Genomic DNA, 17633 nt, shown 5'->3' on the forward strand with positions numbered 1-17633 from the left:
GGGTTGATTCTTTCAACATGGCGAAAAGAAGACAATGATGGCCTACAAGGATGAGGTATAAGTAAAGTATTGATGGGATTGCAGCCGTTACTGAAGTAGGGAATGCCCATTAGTTCATTGGTTTTCTCAAAGTACTATGGTCTCACAGGCAGGAGCTGCTTCAGTGGGCATTGGACAGTACGTTGCATATGCAGTTATGCATTAAAAGGTCTACAGAAGTTGCATGTTCGGCACATGCTTCAGCAAACTTGCCATTTAGTGCATTTTGCCCTCCTTTCTGTTAGACTGTTATGGTTGTTACTGTAAAGTCCATGTATACTGTTGGCAACCTCTAATCACAGTCTTCTGCCAACAGGTTGGAGAGAACGGGGCTGGTAAAACAACGCTGTTAAAGATACTTCTTGGAGACCTGACACCGGTTCAGGGTATCAGACACGCTCATAGGTACAGTTTGTGGTAACATGGCAAACAAGAGAGACTCTAACCTTTGCTTTTTGACATTGAATTGCATTACCACTGCAAATCCACACCTCCCACACGGTTGCCACCACCACAAACATCACAGCGAGTCACTGAATGAACAGTCCCTGCGGAAAGCGGACCAGGGTTGGGAGGGACATATATTGGTGGTGGTGGGGTTGTCAGTAGTGGAAATGTCGGAAGATGCTGTTTTGGAACCGGAGGTTGGTGGGCTGGTGTGTGAGGTTTAAAAGGACGTTTATTGTGCGACCTCTTCATCAACTCTACACTCCCCACCAATTCCTCCTCCACATTGGGTACCTTTCCCTGCAAAGCAAGAGGCGTAACACTGCCTCCATTCCTCCCCTCTCGCTTCTGTCTGAGGCTTGAAACAATCCTTCCAGATCTGGCCGAGATTAACCTGCACTTTGACCTTCTGTATTGTATCCGTTGCTCCCGATGAGGTCTCCTCGAAATTGTGGAGACCCAACGCAGACTCGGGGACTGGTTTGCGGAGCATCTGTTTTCTGCACACAACAACCAACCCAACCTTCCATTTGCCATTCATTTTAATTCCAATTCCCATTCCACTTCCTACTTCCCTGATGACATGTCCATCCTTGGTCGCCTCCACTGTCAGAGTGAGGCCAACCATAAACTGGAGGAGCAACACCTGATATTTTTTCGTGGAAGTGTTAAGCCCAATGGTCTTAATATTGACTTCACTGGCTTCAAAATCACTCCACCCCCAGCCATATTCTATGTCTCGGTCTCCCCTGCCTGACCTGACCTAACCTGTTCATAGTCCTGTTCACCTATCTACTCCAACCTTGCCATAGACCAATCATAATAACCCCTTACCTGCATCCATTTATCACCATCTCTCTTACCCTTACTCCACAGCAGCCCCCCCTCCTCAATTTATGTCTGGGCTCCCCCACCCCACTAGCCAGCTGGATAAAGGGTTTTGGCCCAAAATGTTGACTTATCTTGCTCCTTGGATGCTGTCTGCCCTGCTGTGTTTCTCCAACCTCTCACCTTTAGACTCTGGCTTCCAGTCTCTGCAGTCCTTATTGTCTTAAAGGGATAAAATGCTTACTTCTACATCTTATGATATTCAATGTAGTTTGGAAGAATAAGAATGAGGAGGCATTTCATTGAAACATGTAAATTTATGTCGGGACTGAATAGATTCAATGCATGGAAAATGTTTCCTCTGGCCTGGAACAACGAGACAGAGTCTCTGGATACAGAGTAGGCCGTTTAGGATTGAGATGAGGAAAGATTTCTTTACTTGGAAAGTGATAAAAGCTGTGAAATTCTGAGGCAGTAGAGGACAAATCACTGAATATATTTGAGAGAGATTTTAAGACATGAAAACTTAAGGGCTTGAGAGTGTGTAGTAGTATATCATGGTAGTGAATCATCCAAGATCATTTTGATTAGCAGAACAGGCTCAATGGGTCAAATGGCTGATTTCTCCTCTTTATTTTATGTTTTGATGAAACAATCTTCAACTATTGTAGAAACATATCTCGTTCACTAATGCCCTTAAGAATGGCAGATTTTCTTCCTGAATCTGGTCTGGCCTACGTGTGATTCCAAGCAGACAGCAATGCAGTTGACTCTTAATTGTCCTCTTAAAATGACTTAGCAGATTCCTCAGTTCAGTGCCAGCAATGTTCACACCCAGTGGAGGAAATAGAACCATCACCCCATTCTTACGAACCTGCTTCAACTTTCAGTTAGCATGGATCAGTCAAAGATTTTCATCCGTGCTGTCTATTCCTCCATGATCATGTTCTCTCTCATTCTTTGAACCTCCATATCTATAAGCACCACTTCCCAAAATCCCAAACCTCTCCATTTTTTCCTTCCGTAAGCGAATTCCTTGACACCATCCTCCGTGGTTAAGCCTCTGGTCACCTGGCTGATAACCCTTTTGTGTCAAATTTTGTTCAGTAAATTTTTTTCTATGGTGTGCCTTTAATGTTTTGCTTTATTAAAGGCTCTGACTTTAAGGGTCGGTTTTGCTTGCAACATCCACATCTTCTGCAACCAAATATGCTCAAATGTCATACAGGGAGGCAACGTTAAAACGGATGAGCCTCCATAGGCTTAGGTGAAGGGGAAATACAATGAGATCTAGGTGTTCTTGTACATCAGTCAATGAAAGCAAGCATGCAGGTACAGCAGGCAGTGAAGAAAGCTAATGGCATGCTGGCCTTCATAACAAGAGGAATTGAGTATAGGAGCAAAGAGGTCCTTCTGCAGCTGTACAGGGCCCTGGTGAGACTGCACCTGGAGTATTGTGTGCAGTTTTGGTCTCCAAATTTGAGGAAGGACATTCTTGCTATTGAGGGAGTGCAGCGTAGGTTCACGAGGTCAATTCCCAGAATGGCGGGACTATCATATGTTGAAAGATTGGAGCGTCTGGGCTTATATACTCTTGAGTTTAGGAGGATGAGAGGGGATCTGATTGAGACATATAAGATTATTAAGGGATTGGACACTGGAGGCAGGAAGCATCTTTCTGCTGATGGGTGAGTCCAGAACCAGAGGACACAGTTTAAAAATAAGGGGTAGGCCATTTAGAACAGAGCTGAGGAAGAACATTCTTCACCCAGAGAGTGGTGGATATATGGAACGCTGTGCTCTAGAAGGCAGTGGAGGCCAAGTCCCTGGATAGTTTCAAGAAAGAGATAGATAGAGCTCTTAAAGATAGTGGAATGAAGGATTATGGGGATAAGGCAAGAACAGGATACTGATTGTGGATGATCAGCCAGGATCATAATGAATGGTGGTGCTGGCTCGAAGGCCTGAATGGCCTCCTCCAGCACCTGTTGTTTATTACACCTCATGTCTTTGAGTCCAAGTCTCTGAATTTCATTGAGATAGTATCAAACCTCTGCATATGAGTGATTGCATTGATGGGAATGCAGTGTGATCGTACCCTGGGTCTCTGACATGTTGCATTGGGAAACTGCTTGGATAGTGCAGCACATCCAGTCACATGGGTGAAGAATGTTTTGACAATATTGATGCTTAATGGAGATCTTTTGCCCTTAATCAGTCATAGCCCCAAAGGGTGGAAAGCGAGAAGGGAACTTAAGGGACTAAACGTAACATCAAGAAGAAAGGTATGTGTAAATGCAGTACACTGGATCAGTAAGGAAAATCCTTGGCTCTACAAGAGGTTAACGTTTGAATGTTGGCTATTCTCCATGTACTACACCGGCAGCTCTTGTGGCTGGAATGTCAAAGATGCTTGCTAAAAGATGTCCTACAAACTATAACTCTAATATTTTGTAAGTTTTTCACAGGACCTGTTTCTAAACCCCCTCTTCCCTTACCCTTGTATTCTGTCTGTCAGCCAGTGCTGTATTTTCTCTACGTTCCCGATGCTTTGTTCCCCTGTGTTTCTGACTTTCCAGTTGTCGTAACCTAGCCTTTGCTGCAGGCTGCTTTCTGTCAGTTTAAAACATTTGTTTTAATTCATGTTTACTTTTTCATTTTTTTTGAGGGGTTGGTCTTTACGAGATAGGAACCTACCCACACTCGTATAGTGCAACCTTTTGTTATGTTGTATTTCATATGAGCAGACAGGAAGTTTATCAGAAAAATAAATACACTTCAAGTTGGCTCCAGCACTAAATTATATTGTTTGATTTAGCAGCGCTATAATTCATTGTCTCTTCTAGATACCTCTGTTTTTTTAACAAAACGTTATTGCCCATGTTGCTAAAGAAGCTGTGTTTGAACCAAGGCAGAAAGTGTCAGCAAATTGCTCTTTCCTATAATCCTAACAGGAGGGATGGACAAGGCAGTGCACTTGCATCCCAGTTTGAGTCACTATTTCAGGGCAAGGGGAAGATTAATGACAGTTCTGCCTGTTGCTACAATTTTTTTTGTTGTTTTCTCTGGACAGAAATTTGAAAATTGGCTATTTTAGTCAGCACCATGTGGACCAGTTGGAAATGAACGTCAGCTCAGTCGAACTCTTGGCATCGAAGTTTCCAGGTAAGGAGGACCGAGAATCTTATCGTAAGAGTGGAGATATTGAGTGTTGCAAACCATTACATTCGCGTTGAAGATCCCTAAACTGGAGTGGCTAAATGTAGAATTCTGTATTGAGGATATTTTTGCACAAAGCCAGAACACACACTCGGACAATTCTGCCAATAGCTTGCTCTTGATTGAGTGTTGACTTCCAGAAATCCCAAGATTAAATACTTAGAGTAACGGGGAGAAAAGGACAGAAATCAGTCACTCTATGTAACCAGTTCATGGAAACATTTTAGGCTCCATTGACTTTCACCTCTTACCTTAAGTACTTTTTTCACTTGATCTTGCATGCATCAATGCTATTCACTTTCACTACCTGTGGTACCAAGTTCCAATCTGAGTTAGTTTTGTTTCAAGGTTTTTCATGGATTCCTTGGAGACTCTATATTTATGCTCCTTAGATTTTCTCTTCTCCACAAACACACTAATGTCATCAAAACCTCGTATAATTTTAAAGACTGCTTCACAAACTCAACATTCTGTTTTCAAGAACAGAGACTCTGCACAGTCATCTTCTAACAGTTAGTAACCTTGTATTGCTGCTACCATCCCTATAACCTACTTTACACTGTCCCATAGCTCTAGAATCTAGATACAAATAAGGCTTGTGAAATTTGCATGAAAGGGTGTTAGTGCTGCTAATTGGAACTACTTTTAGTTGAGTTTAGTACATGACATTGGGAATGTTGTTATCACCTTCTCCTTCCTCTCCATGGTCCTGCCATTCCTGTAGTTCATGAGCAACACCCCCAAACACGTTTCGTCCAGAAGCCAAGGAGTGATGCAGTATAGTGAAAAAAGTGCATCTAGTGACAGAGTTTGATGTTGGTTTCCAGTTGTATCCAGACATACCAAATGCTCTATAGCATCACCATATCACAGATACTGGACTGACACTGATGCATTTGCTACTTTTTGTTTTTCCTGTGTTTGCAGGGAGGCCAGAGGAGGAATACCGGCACCAGCTTGGTGGCTATGGGATATCAGGTGACCTGGCTGTCCGGCCAGTTGCCAGTTTGTCTGGAGGACAGAAGAGTAGAGTGGCGTTTGCACAGATGACAATGGCCCAGTGAGCAACGTGTCTTTCCTGGTCGATGTTTATTTTCTGTTCATGTATTTCACCTGGTGTCTGCTGCAGAGTAAACACTAACTCCCTGAATTTCAGTCTGGAAACTCAACCATTCTTCTCTTATTTTCCCTCCTCCTGGAGATGCTCGTTCTTTGCTGTTCCCACTATACCAGCTGCTTTCTATTGCAGAACTGACATTTATGTAAGTTCACAAGAGCCAAAGAGCTCTTGTCTCCTACAATTGCTTGTATTGTCATAACTCCTCCCCCATTTAGGTCTTGCTGCTCCAGTTTTCTTCTCCTCCTCTCCCTCCACCCATATCCTGATCTACTCTTCAGCCCCACTCCCCTTGTGGGAAATATTTGTTTTCTCTAGCTTATGCCCAAAGAATTCATGCAACTTCTATTTATCTCTAGTTTTTACTCTCGTTTTAGTAATCTCCTTGAAGATTTTGATTTTTAGCTGGGGGTTAGCTCACTTTCTAGTATTGTTTCCAGTGAATATTATTACTGAGCATCAGTGAGTTATTCCTAAGCCAAGTTGGTGGTTCTGCGTGCTGGTTCCACATGCCAATGCTTACTAGGTAATATGGTTGAACATTCGCACGCTCGAACACGTTGTCTCTTGTAACTTCTATCCTGCAGTCTTGGTAATAAGAAGGGTATACTACAAAAGATGGCAGCTTGGCCTATCACAGCTGCACTGGCTCTTGTGGATTTCTGCACCAACTCCCTGCTTTTCTTCTTACATCTTCTTTTAAGTCCTTGTCTTTTTCAGCTGCTGACTGATATGGGAGAATCTTAAACATGTTATGGTATAAATCTGCAGCCTTTATGTGAAGAATATTGTCTTATTGATCATGTGAGGTTTGTTATTTCATTCACTTAGAGTGAATAATGTAATATTTGTTTTTGAATTCCAGGCCCAACTTTTACATCCTGGATGAACCTACAAATCATCTTGACATGGAGACGATTGAAGCATTGGGAAATGCACTACAAAAATTTAAGGTGAAAATGTTTGCAAGGGATACTTCCAAAAGCAAAATCAGGACTAACTGCTAGCACTCAAACTTAAATCATTTAAGTCCACAAAGACTTGCTTTTCTGCAGAGCCTGTCACAACTGCTACTTTTTTCTTTTATTCTTACTCTTCTCCTTCATATGTGTGGATGTCACTTGAGGGTTAGCATTGTTGTCAATTCCTAAATACCCTTGAATTGAATGGTTTACTGAGCTTTTTCAGAGAATGATGAAAAGTAAGCCATGTTGATGCATGTCTGAAGTTGCATGTCGACCAGATAAGACAGAACCACAAAATTGTTTCCTCTGAGGGTCCTCAGTCTTTGGAATTTTTCTTCAAAAGGCAGTGGAAACCAAATTCATGCATACTTTCAAGGCAGAGATCCTTGATCAGTAAAGGTGTGACAGATTGAGGAACTGGCAGAAGTCTGGAGTAATCAGATCAATTATGATTTAACTGAATGGAAAAGGCTCAAGGTGCCGAGTGGCCTGCTCATCCCAGTACATCTGTTTGTAAGTTGGGTGGCAGATTTCTTGTCCTCAAGGACTTGCGATCCAAATAGTTTTTTGGATAGATCTCTGTTATAATAAGTCACCAATATTCTGTTCTTTTATTCATTTGTGAGTTGTGAGCATTGCTGGTTGACCAGCATTATATTGCCCATCCCTACTTGCCCTTGATCAGATGGTGAGCCATCTTCTTGAACGGTTGTGGTCCAACAGCTTTACGTTCCAGATTTACTCATTAAATTTAAACTTTATCAGTTGCCACGGTGAAAATTTAACCCATGTTCCTGGATCATTAGCCTACCAGTGACATTACCACTGTGTCATGATTTCTTCTTGGAAGTAGTCACTGTTACAGCATAGGAAATGTCACAATAAGTTATCACAAATTAAACTCCCAAAAAGAGCAATACAATGCTGACTTTCTAATTTTGTTAGTGGATAAATATTGACAACGTACTGAGGGTAACTCCCATACATTTCTTAAAAATCTGTCTTGATGCGTCTTCGTTCTTCATGTGAAAGCAGATCAGGTTTTGGTTTAACATAAGAACATAGGAATAGGAGTAGACCATTTAGTCCATTAAGCCTGCCTAGCTATTCTAGGTGAATGCTAATGAACTAATATTCTTGCCAGCCATACAGCAGAAGAAAGGAAGTGTTTTTAAGCTAAATAGTGGGGATAAGGTCAAATTTAGGAAGACATGATAAACTGAAGAGTGAAGACCACAGAGAAATATGGAAAAAGGCAAACAGGCTGTGACAGAAAGGGATGGAAAGTAAGTGCGTACTAATGATAAAACTGGATTTTACAAAAAGAATAACCTGGAAACACTCTCTGAATGCATGCAACGTTTGAACAAAGTAGATGAATTCAGACCACAAATATAAATAAATATGTTCTGATAGCCATTATAGAGAAATGCTGCAAAATGACATGGATTGAGATTGGAATCTTGAGGGTGTAGGACACTGAGCAAAGATGTGAAACTAGGAGAAGGTGGAGTGGAACTGAGGCCATAGCGACTATGCTGCTAAATTAGGCTAAAGGATTGGTCAAAAGAGATGTCGTGGCAGACTTTTAGAGGATATCTCAGAATACATAGGTACATTTGATACAATAATGAAAAAATTAAGGACTAGTGCACAGTCTGATTATCTAGAAAGGTTAAAAATAGTAACAATTTATGAAAAAGCATATAATTGTTCAAAGAAAGGTGACAGGTCAGAAAATTGGACAGATTTTTACAAAGGAAAGAATGACCAAGAAAATGAATTAGGGAAATGTTACAGTACAAGAGAAGGGTGGTAAGAAATATAAAGACAGTTAATGAGAGTTTCAACAAAAAAATGCAAGTCACGTGTTAACAGATTAAGTATTGGTCCTATAGAAAGTTAATCTAGAGAATTAATAATGGAGAAAAAGTTGATGTCAGGTGAATTGAATGGGTAATTTGCATCAGTCTTACTATAGAGGATGCAAGTTACATCCCAGAAGCAGCTCTAAATCAGGAAATGAGCGGTAAGAAGTCAGGATGATTACATTCCTCAGAAGTGATGCTAAATAAATTGTTGGAGCTGCAGGGCTGTTGGATTTTGTCTTACGGTCTTAAAAGAAGTAGCTAATATGAGAATTGATTTTAATTTTCCAAAATTTCCTTGATTCAATGACAAATGTAGCTCCTTTATTCTGAAGGGAAAGAGACAGAAAACAGGAAATTATTAGGGCATTGAGATTGATTCAAGATAATCAGGCAGAGTTAACATGGTTTTGTTAAACATTTTGAACCAAGCTGTTCTTTGGTACACTGTGGATGCATTCACATTTTTACATATTACACTTCATCTGTGTTTTTTTTTGCCCTCACACTTACCCATGTACATCCTTTTTTGATTCCTTTGTCTCTTTTACGATTTACTTTTCTACCTATTTTTGTCATCAGCAAATTAGGCAACCATACATTTTGGTTGCTTTATCCAAATCATTATACTAGGTTATACAAGTCATTGAGGTCTCAGAACTGCTCTGTTGAGTTGTCAATCCTTTGGTTTAATTGTGATTAATTATTAATTAACAAGCATTCAGTTAGAGAATTTTTAGTTTGGTCTTTTTACTTTTTCACAATCTCTGACATAATTCAGTTATGCACCGTTAAATTTATACACTCTGCCTTCCTGAGATGCTCTGATTATCATTTCCTTTCTCACTATCTTGCTGTGTTGATTTTTAAAATTTTCCATCAATTCTTCCTTGTTCATCATTATTTTGTTTAAACCCTTCTCTCCCCTCCTAATTGTATGACAGTTCTGCACGTTCTAACTAAATGCTATCTCAACAGTACAGTTCCAATTTCTCAAACCTCGTGTTGGTGCCCCATGAATTGAAGCCCATTTCTCCCAGACCAGTGTGTGAACAACACATTAATTGTCCAAACTTGTTTACCATATGTCAGTTAGTTCATGCCTCATGTAATAACTGCAGTTATTGCAGTTGAAGTCCTGCTTCTTAATTTATCCACGAGCCATTCATAGACCCTCTACAGAATTTCTTTTCTGATCTTAATTATTTGTGGCTGTGTACATGGACCACAGCAACTGGATCATCCTCCTTCCACTACAAGTCATATCAGTCAGCCTGTGTGCATATGCAGTAATATCTGGAAATTAGGCTTGGATTAGGCAAAGATCATCTCCAACAAGAAAGAAAATCTAACATCTCCTCTTGATATTCAATAACCTTGCCATTGCTGAATCCCCACCATCAACCTCCAGGCAGTTAGCATTCTCCAATAATTGAACTAGACCAGCCACATGCGCTTTTTTATAAATTCATTCACGGAATGAGGGCATTGCTGGCTAGGCAGCATTTATTGCCCATCCCTAATTGTCCATAGGGTAGTTCAGAATCTTTCACATTGTTGTGGATCTGTAGTCACATGTAGGGCAGAAAAAGTAAGGATGGAAGTTTCCTTCCCTAATGGACAGTAGTGAACCAGATGGATTTGTCCGACGATTGACAATGGATTCATGGTTATCATTAGATTCTTGCTTCTAGATATTTTATTGAATTCAAATGTCACCATCTGCCACGGCAGGATTCTAACCCGGGTCCCCAAAATGTTATCCAAGTCTCTGGATTAACAGTCCAGCGATTAATAGCAGTTGGCATCGCCTCCCCTCCTGTGGTTACAAGAGCAAGTAAAGAGACTAGGAATTCTGCAGCAAGTACACTTATTTCTTGAATCCCCTAAACCCGTCCAGCATCTCTAAGACACTGCAAGTCGGGAGAGCGGTGGAATAATTTCCACTTGTCTGGACAGATGCAGCTTTAACAACACTCGAAGCAGTGTGTTTCATCTATAAGAATGCACTGCATCAACCCGCCACGGCTCCTTTGACATCACCTTTGAAATTTACAATCCCTTTAGAAGGACAAAAACAATAGATGCCAAGTAATACCACAGCCTTCAAGTTCCCCTTCCAAGCCCCGCACATTCCTGAATTGGAAATATATTACTATTCCTTCAGTGTCACTGGCCAAAATTATGAAACTCCCTTAACATCACAAGGTACACTTACACCTCCAGGACTGCAGTAGTTCAAGGTGGTGGCTTACCACAACTTGCTCCTGGGCATTTCGAGTTAGACAGTAATTGCCAGCAATACATGCATCCTATGCACAACTAATCTTTCTAAAAATCTGGAACAGATTTCCTGAAGCCTGTCACTGGCAGGAAATACAGCCTCCTGGACTCTTGCCGTTAGCTGATTATACTGACGACTAGTATCACTACATTCATATTACCCCTCCCCACTTGAATGACTTCCTGCACCACAATGAGCAAACTGATCATGGCATCCATCCTTCAACCTCTGCTATCGTCCATGACAGACTTCATAAGCCTATTACCAACTGTTATCTTCGATATTGCCCCTCCACCTCTGGGTCTGATTTCAGATGAAGCCAATGCTTGGAGGTGTCCCTTGTCTGCCCATTAAACAATTGCTTATTATTTAGAGTCAGTAGCAAGCCATTCCAGCCTCAGACATATATTTTTGCAAGCAATAGCTTTCACACATTTGAAGTCAGTACTTCAGACGTTGAACTCTAATGTCTTCCACCTTTCAGTCACTAAGGAAGTAAAACACAAAACTTTCTGCTGTTCCTCTTTGCATTTTGTTCACATACACAACAAGGTTAAAGTTCCTCTGCACTATATGAATGAGTTGAGACCACCAACCAAGGCTAATTATGCATTTTGATTCCTAATCAGTGAATGAGGCAGGGGGGATGAGTTTAGTTTGGGATTATGTTTGGGTTGGACCAAAAGGTCTGTTTCCATACTGTATAACTCTATGCAGCAAACAATCTACACAGTTTTCGGCTAGACAGAGAAAGTAATTTGGCAGATTTTTAGATTTTGTTTCACTTTCTTTTTAACCACAAAATAATTAAAACAAAATCCTGGTGGAAGTATAATTGGCACAATTTGCCAGGGATTGGAGGGAAGTGGGGATGGAACACCTACAGTTTCCATTCTTGGTTGCTATGTGACCCCCACCTCATGGACATTTTGCAGCTGGATATTGATCAATACTTGTTTGCCAAATGGCAACAACTAACAATTTTATAAACAAGCTAGACTCCACCCCTATACCAGGCAAAACTTTTCATATATTCCATGGGTGTGAATCTGGCTCTAAGAACCTGAAACGAAATGACTGCTCCAGTCTATTAATACTGACCTTTGGTAAGAAAGTTTGTGTTGTCTTCTCCTTTGCTTTCTACTGTGCCTTTAACCATGGTTGTCCCAAAGTCTTTTCCAGTCAATTAATTACTTCTGAAGTGTAGATTTTGTTCAGGTGTGGGAAACCAAGCAGCAAATCTAACCACAGCAAGATTAACATATTATCAAGATAATCTGTTTCAGTGATCTTGCAATCATCAAATGATTGCATCATAACCAATAGAAGTGCCCCATTCAGTGTGCACTGTCATTTTGTAAGATGATCCCTGATCTGTTTGTGGCCTTAACTGTAGTTACTGCCTGTTCCAGAACCCTGATTCCTTTGTCAGTATATGTTCTCCTTAATCCAGCCTTGGATATATTCCAAGACCCAGTATGCAGTACTCTCTGGGAAGCAGAACTCTGAAGACTAGCAGATGAGCAGAGAGATCTCGGTGTCCATGTACACAGATCCTTGAAAGTTGCCACCCAGGTTGACAGGGCTGTTAAGAAGGCATACAGTGTTTTAGCTTTTATTAATAAAGGGATCGAGTTCCGGAACCAAGAGGCTATGGTGAAGCTGTACAAAACTCTGGTGCGGCCGCACTTGGAGTATTGCGTACAGTTCTGGTCACCGCATCATAAGAAGGATGTGGAAGCTTTGGAAAGGGTGCAGAGTAGATTTACTAGGATGTTGCCTGGTATGGAGGGAAGGTCTTAGGAGGAAAGGCTGAGGGACTTGAGGCTGTTTTCATTAGAGAGAAGAAGGTTGAGAGGTGACTTAATTGAAACATAAAATAATCAGAGGGTTAGATAGGGTGGATAGGGAGAGCCTTTTTCCTAGGATGGTGACGGCGAGCACGAGGGGGCATAGCTTTAAATTGAGGGGTGAACGATATAGGACAGATGTCAGATGTAGTTTCTTTACTCAGAGTAGTAAGGGAATGGAACGCTTTGCCTGCAACGGTAGTAGATTCGCCAACTTTAGGTACATTTAAGTCGTCATTGGACAAGCATGTGGCCGTACTTGGAATAATGTAGGTTAGATGGGCTTGAGATCGGTATGACAGGTCGGCACAACATCGAGGGCCGAAGGGCCTGGCCTGTGCTGTGCTGTAATGTTCTATGTTCTATGACAATGGGAAAAGAAGTGGCAGCTAGAATACAATGTCGGAAAGTGAGAGGGTTATGGACGTTGGTAGGACGAATAGAGGCATAGCCTATTTTCTAAATGTGGAATGGCTTTGGAAATCTGAAACACAAAGGGAGTTCTAGTTCAGGATTCTCAAGGTTAACATGCAAGTTCATTTGGCAGTTAGGCATTTCGGGAGCAGAAATGTACTGCTGAGGCTGTATAAGGCTCTGGTCAGATTGCATTTGGAATATTCTGAGCAGCTTTGGTCACAATAGGAACGATGCGCTTGTTTTGGAGGGGGTCTAGAGGAGGGAGAAGGCAGGAGAATTGAGTGGCGGAGCAGACTCAATGGGCCAAATGGCCCAATTCTTCTGCTATATCATACAGCTCCCACTTCAAGAATATCCCTCATTTTATTAAGGAGACCAAAATTGCACCAATTCTCCAGGTGCAGTGTCACCAATCCCCTGTACCTTTTGTAGCAAGTTATCCATACATTTTTTTGTGCCAGTTGCCTTGCAATCAAGGCTAGTGTAAGCATGTTCTTAATTGACAGATAAACATATGCCATCCTGCTAAGGGAAGCCACCCTGCTACTTTTTAAGCATTAAAAAGTAGCAGGGTGTGATCTTTTACTTCTACCTGAGGCAGCATTTTCATACCCTTTCTGAAAGAGGCTGCACCCTCAGTAGCGGTACTGGTCGTGCCAATCTGAATTATGGGCTCAGCTCTCTGGAGTGACGCTTGAACTGCAGACTTCCACCTCAGATGAGAAAGTTACCCCCTGAGTCAAGATCCCTTTAAATTGTTCTTTAAAAGCTAATGTTGAATTTGCTGTTGCTGCAATAATGCTGTCTGCTTTGACAACAGGGTGGAGTGATGCTGGTATCTCACGATGAACGGCTGATCCGTATGGTATGCAAGGAGTTGTGGGTGTGCGGCTGTGGTACTGTGAAGCGAGTGGATGGTGGCTTTGACGAGTATAAAGACATTCTGCAGGAACAATTTCGCAAGGAAGGATTTCTATGAGACTGCAATCATCAACCAGCTACTTTCCAAACTGGGCTGAGAGGACAGACTGTCACTGACTTGCTGCTTTCATCAAGCAAGGCTTGAATATGGCCCACTTTTGGCATCTCCCTCCCATTTCCTCACTTGAAGGAATTGATTGCTCTTGGTTCCCCAGATTAGCAACCAGAGAATTGTTTACACTATTCCAGCCTTGGAACTTTTATTACTATTTGTTTATCTATAAATTAGTACACTGATCAATTAAACACACCCCTCAACTACTTCTACACCCTTCCCTGCTGAATACATGTAACTTGTGCTATCAGTTGGAAACCTGCAATGATTGCAGTTCAATGCAATAACCTATTGCTAATACAAAAATTAATAAATATTTTTCCCTCCTCTCATTCAAAAATTCAGTTCCTATCAGTGTTTATGGGCACAAATAAATTTGAAATTCAGTTTTGTTTGGGGAAATGCTTCTGCTTGCAGATGGCTTGAACATCGCATTCAGTGGTGGCCCCAGCCAATATTTGGGTTTTGAGGGAGCCCTGTTAAACCCTTAGATGACTCTCATTTGCTCCTGCTTTCCTATTGTTTGCTGACTGGATCAGTTCTGGTAACATCCCCAGAACCTGCAGTCAAGACAACACCAAGCTAGATTCTAGCCAATAGGTGAAGTCATTTTGGGTGCTGAAGGATGTTCCTTTCTGTGCAGTAACAGTGTCTTTGTGTTCTGCTATCGGATGTGTCTAGAATACTCTACATCACCGGGCTACATTAAGTGGACTTTTTCTCAAACTGAGTAATACTGGCAAATCATTTGACTACTATAAACATTTTAAAACATTGAATTTAATTGATGTATTTTGTTAACAATGATGTGGCAGATTTACCATGCACTCACCCACTTGCAAATAATTTCTTCATCTGTTTTGGAAGTGCTAGCCTACTTCTCGATGGAAAATCATTCATGGGCTGAGTCATTCTGGTCAGTCTATCAAGCCTACAGCTAACAATTCAGATTGTACTTTAAATGCTGTGTCTAGTTTGGGTCATGATTCTTGGAACAATTATAGCTAAGAATTCTAAGGAATTCTCAACATCACGAGGACTGATCCAGATGCAAAATACTGTAAATGATGGATATCCAAAATAAAAGCAAATTACTGGAGAAACTCAGTAGGACAGGCAGCATCTGCGAATTGTGTAGGTGTTAGCATTTTTGATCCGTGACCTTGCATTTTGTTTTATCACAGGGAATGAGCTAGAAGAAAGCTGTTGGAACACTTTTTTAAAAACCCATAATCTTTTAAAAGTTACCGAGAACTGACCTGAGTGAGGCCTGCATCAAAACATGTTTTCCCTATCTGTCCAGATCTCTGGAGAGAGAGATACAGTAACTCTACAGGTCATTGACCTTTCATCCTGAGAAATTAGAAATTTGATAGGTTTTAAACAGGTAAAACGAAGGATTTTGTAAAGAAAGACTTGTGATAGGGTAGAAGACATGCTCAGACATTGAAGAACTACTTTAAATCAATCAATTTTCTCCGAATGAAAGATGCTAAGGGAACCCATATAGGTCCTAGCACTGTTCTTTTGTTTTTAGCTCCTTCATCCCAGGAGTTAGATTCTTGCTTTCTTCCCATGGGCTGTGCCTCTTGTTAGGCATTTCTAGGGTTATAAACTTGAAGAATGTTATTCAAACCTTTGGCTGAGTCTGAGCTGCACTAGTTAGTGGATAAATTGAACATAGAAATAAAAGCAGGGTCTCATAAGGATGTCAAAGATTGTAGGAACTGCAGATGTTGGAGTCGGAGATAATACAATGTGGAGGTGGAGGAACACAGCAGGCCAGGCAGCATCAGAGGAGCAGGAAACTTGATGTTCCAGGTTCTGACCGGAAATGCTAACTTTCGTGCAGATCTGATGCTGCCTGGCCTGCTATGTTCCACCAGCTCCTCATTTATCTCATAAGGATGTGTTGCTGAAATTATTATATAACATTTAATTTGATTTATTATTGTCACATGTACCTAAGCACAGTGAAAGGTTTTACTTTGTGTACAGCACAGGCAGATCATGACTGCCAAAGATCATAGTATGCCTTGCTCTGTTCAGTCATCCTAAGTTTTGGCTGCAAAGAAGGTCCACAAAAAGCAAGTTCAGTATTTAGATTTGAAATTTGAGGGCTATTCAGAACCTTAAAGAAAATGCAAGGAAGAAGCTATTCTTGAACCTTTGTGTGTTTAACCTGTTGTCTTCTGCCTGAGAGAGGAGATTGGAAGAGATGATAATTGGGGTGGGAGGGGTCTTTGGATGCTTTTTTGAGGCATCGAGAAGTGTAGATAGTTCATGGATGGAAGGTTGGCTTGTGTGGTGGTTTGGGCTGCGTTCAAAACTTTTCCCATAGTTTCTTACAGTCCTAGGCAGAGTAGATGCCACACCAAGCCATGATGCATCCACATACAGATTCACCATAAAAAGCATTCTAAAAGTTGATGAGAGTGCTTATGAACATGCTGAATCTCCTTGCCTCCTGAGGAACAACAGACATTGTTGTAATGTGTAGAATTAATGGGAAATATCTGGAAATTGATGTTTCTAATAAAGAAATTATTTAGAAAGCTTCAACTTCAGAGTGTGAAATCATACTACGTGACTTGGCTAGAGAAAAGCTTGAGTCAAAAAAGAGGATCCTTCTGATTTCAATGGGAATTTGATTTAACTAGATATCTGAATTTAGTGCCTAAATTTAGTGTAATGTTGAAAGATATTTCCCATCGTTTGAAGTATCCAAGAGATGCTTGGATCTTAACTGTAACCTACATCTACAGTAAAATTATGAATGTGGATGCCAGTTTGGTAGAACAATTTACAGATCATGAAACTGTTAACAAAGATTCAAATAATGTACTTAACTTTTCTGGAGTTAAAATGTTTAGCAACAGGTGAAGCCGTTTTTAACATTCCAGTCGATGTAATAAACCGCACAAGTCATGTTTTTATGATCTGTTTTAAATGGGTGACTCTTACTCACTCAGATTATGCCATCAAGACCGATTTGGCCACAAGGGGGAGCAACTCAATATATAACTCATCAAGCCCCATTAAAATCTTAAATTTTAATAAGATTCTCTTTTCTAAACTTTAATGCCATACTCAAGCTATCCTCATAAAGGATTATAAAGTAAGAAAAACTATTAAAGACAGAGGACAGACTTTAAGATGGGTGGGGAGAATCTGCAAACAAGCTCACTGATAGGAAATCTCTGTTCCCAGGATAAGTATACATTTATTACTTGCAGTTCCAGAAACTTGGCTTACGGAGAGGTGTGTCTGTTCTCTGATAAACCAGTCATGCTCACAGAGGCAGAGATTAAAATTGTTCCTTTTAAAAAGAAAACTAGGTTAACCTTGCCCAAACCAGGGACTCCCTTAATGTGGAATCAATGAAGTAGTCAAGAAAATTATTCTCAAATCTTATTTTTATATATAATTCTGGGATTACCCAACCCCTTGATTAAAACCTGTTATTGAGGTATAAGCTGTTAGGAATGTTATGATAATCAATTTGATTGAAACTGGCCACATCACATGTACATATCACCTTGAACATTATGCCAATGTGGTGT

At 40.8% G+C, this 17633-nt stretch overlaps 1 protein-coding gene across 2 annotated transcripts in view; it reads left to right on the plus strand.

The window, feature by feature from the left end:
* abcf3 (ATP-binding cassette, sub-family F (GCN20), member 3) overlaps nt 1–16976 on the plus strand; it is a 95051-nt gene extending 78075 nt beyond the window's left edge. Inside the window, exons 17-21 of one of the 2 annotated variants that reach the window (XM_048542551.2) lie at nt 356–444; nt 4388–4479; nt 5461–5593; nt 6516–6603; nt 13855–16975. In XM_048542551.2, coding sequence (XP_048398508.1) covers nt 356–444; nt 4388–4479; nt 5461–5593; nt 6516–6603; nt 13855–14013 — 561 coding nt within the window. In that variant the 3' untranslated portion in view covers nt 14014–16975. Of the gene's footprint in view, nt 1–355; nt 445–4387; nt 4480–5460; nt 5594–6515; nt 6604–13854 lie in introns of both variants that reach the window. The other variant, XM_048542552.2, reaches the window with a different exon arrangement.
* The last annotated feature ends 657 nt before the right edge of the window (nt 16977–17633 follow it).

The sequence above is a fragment of the Stegostoma tigrinum genome, chromosome 14 (assembly GCF_030684315.1).
Source record: "Stegostoma tigrinum isolate sSteTig4 chromosome 14, sSteTig4.hap1, whole genome shotgun sequence".
Lineage (NCBI taxonomy): Eukaryota > Metazoa > Chordata > Chondrichthyes > Orectolobiformes > Stegostomatidae > Stegostoma > Stegostoma tigrinum.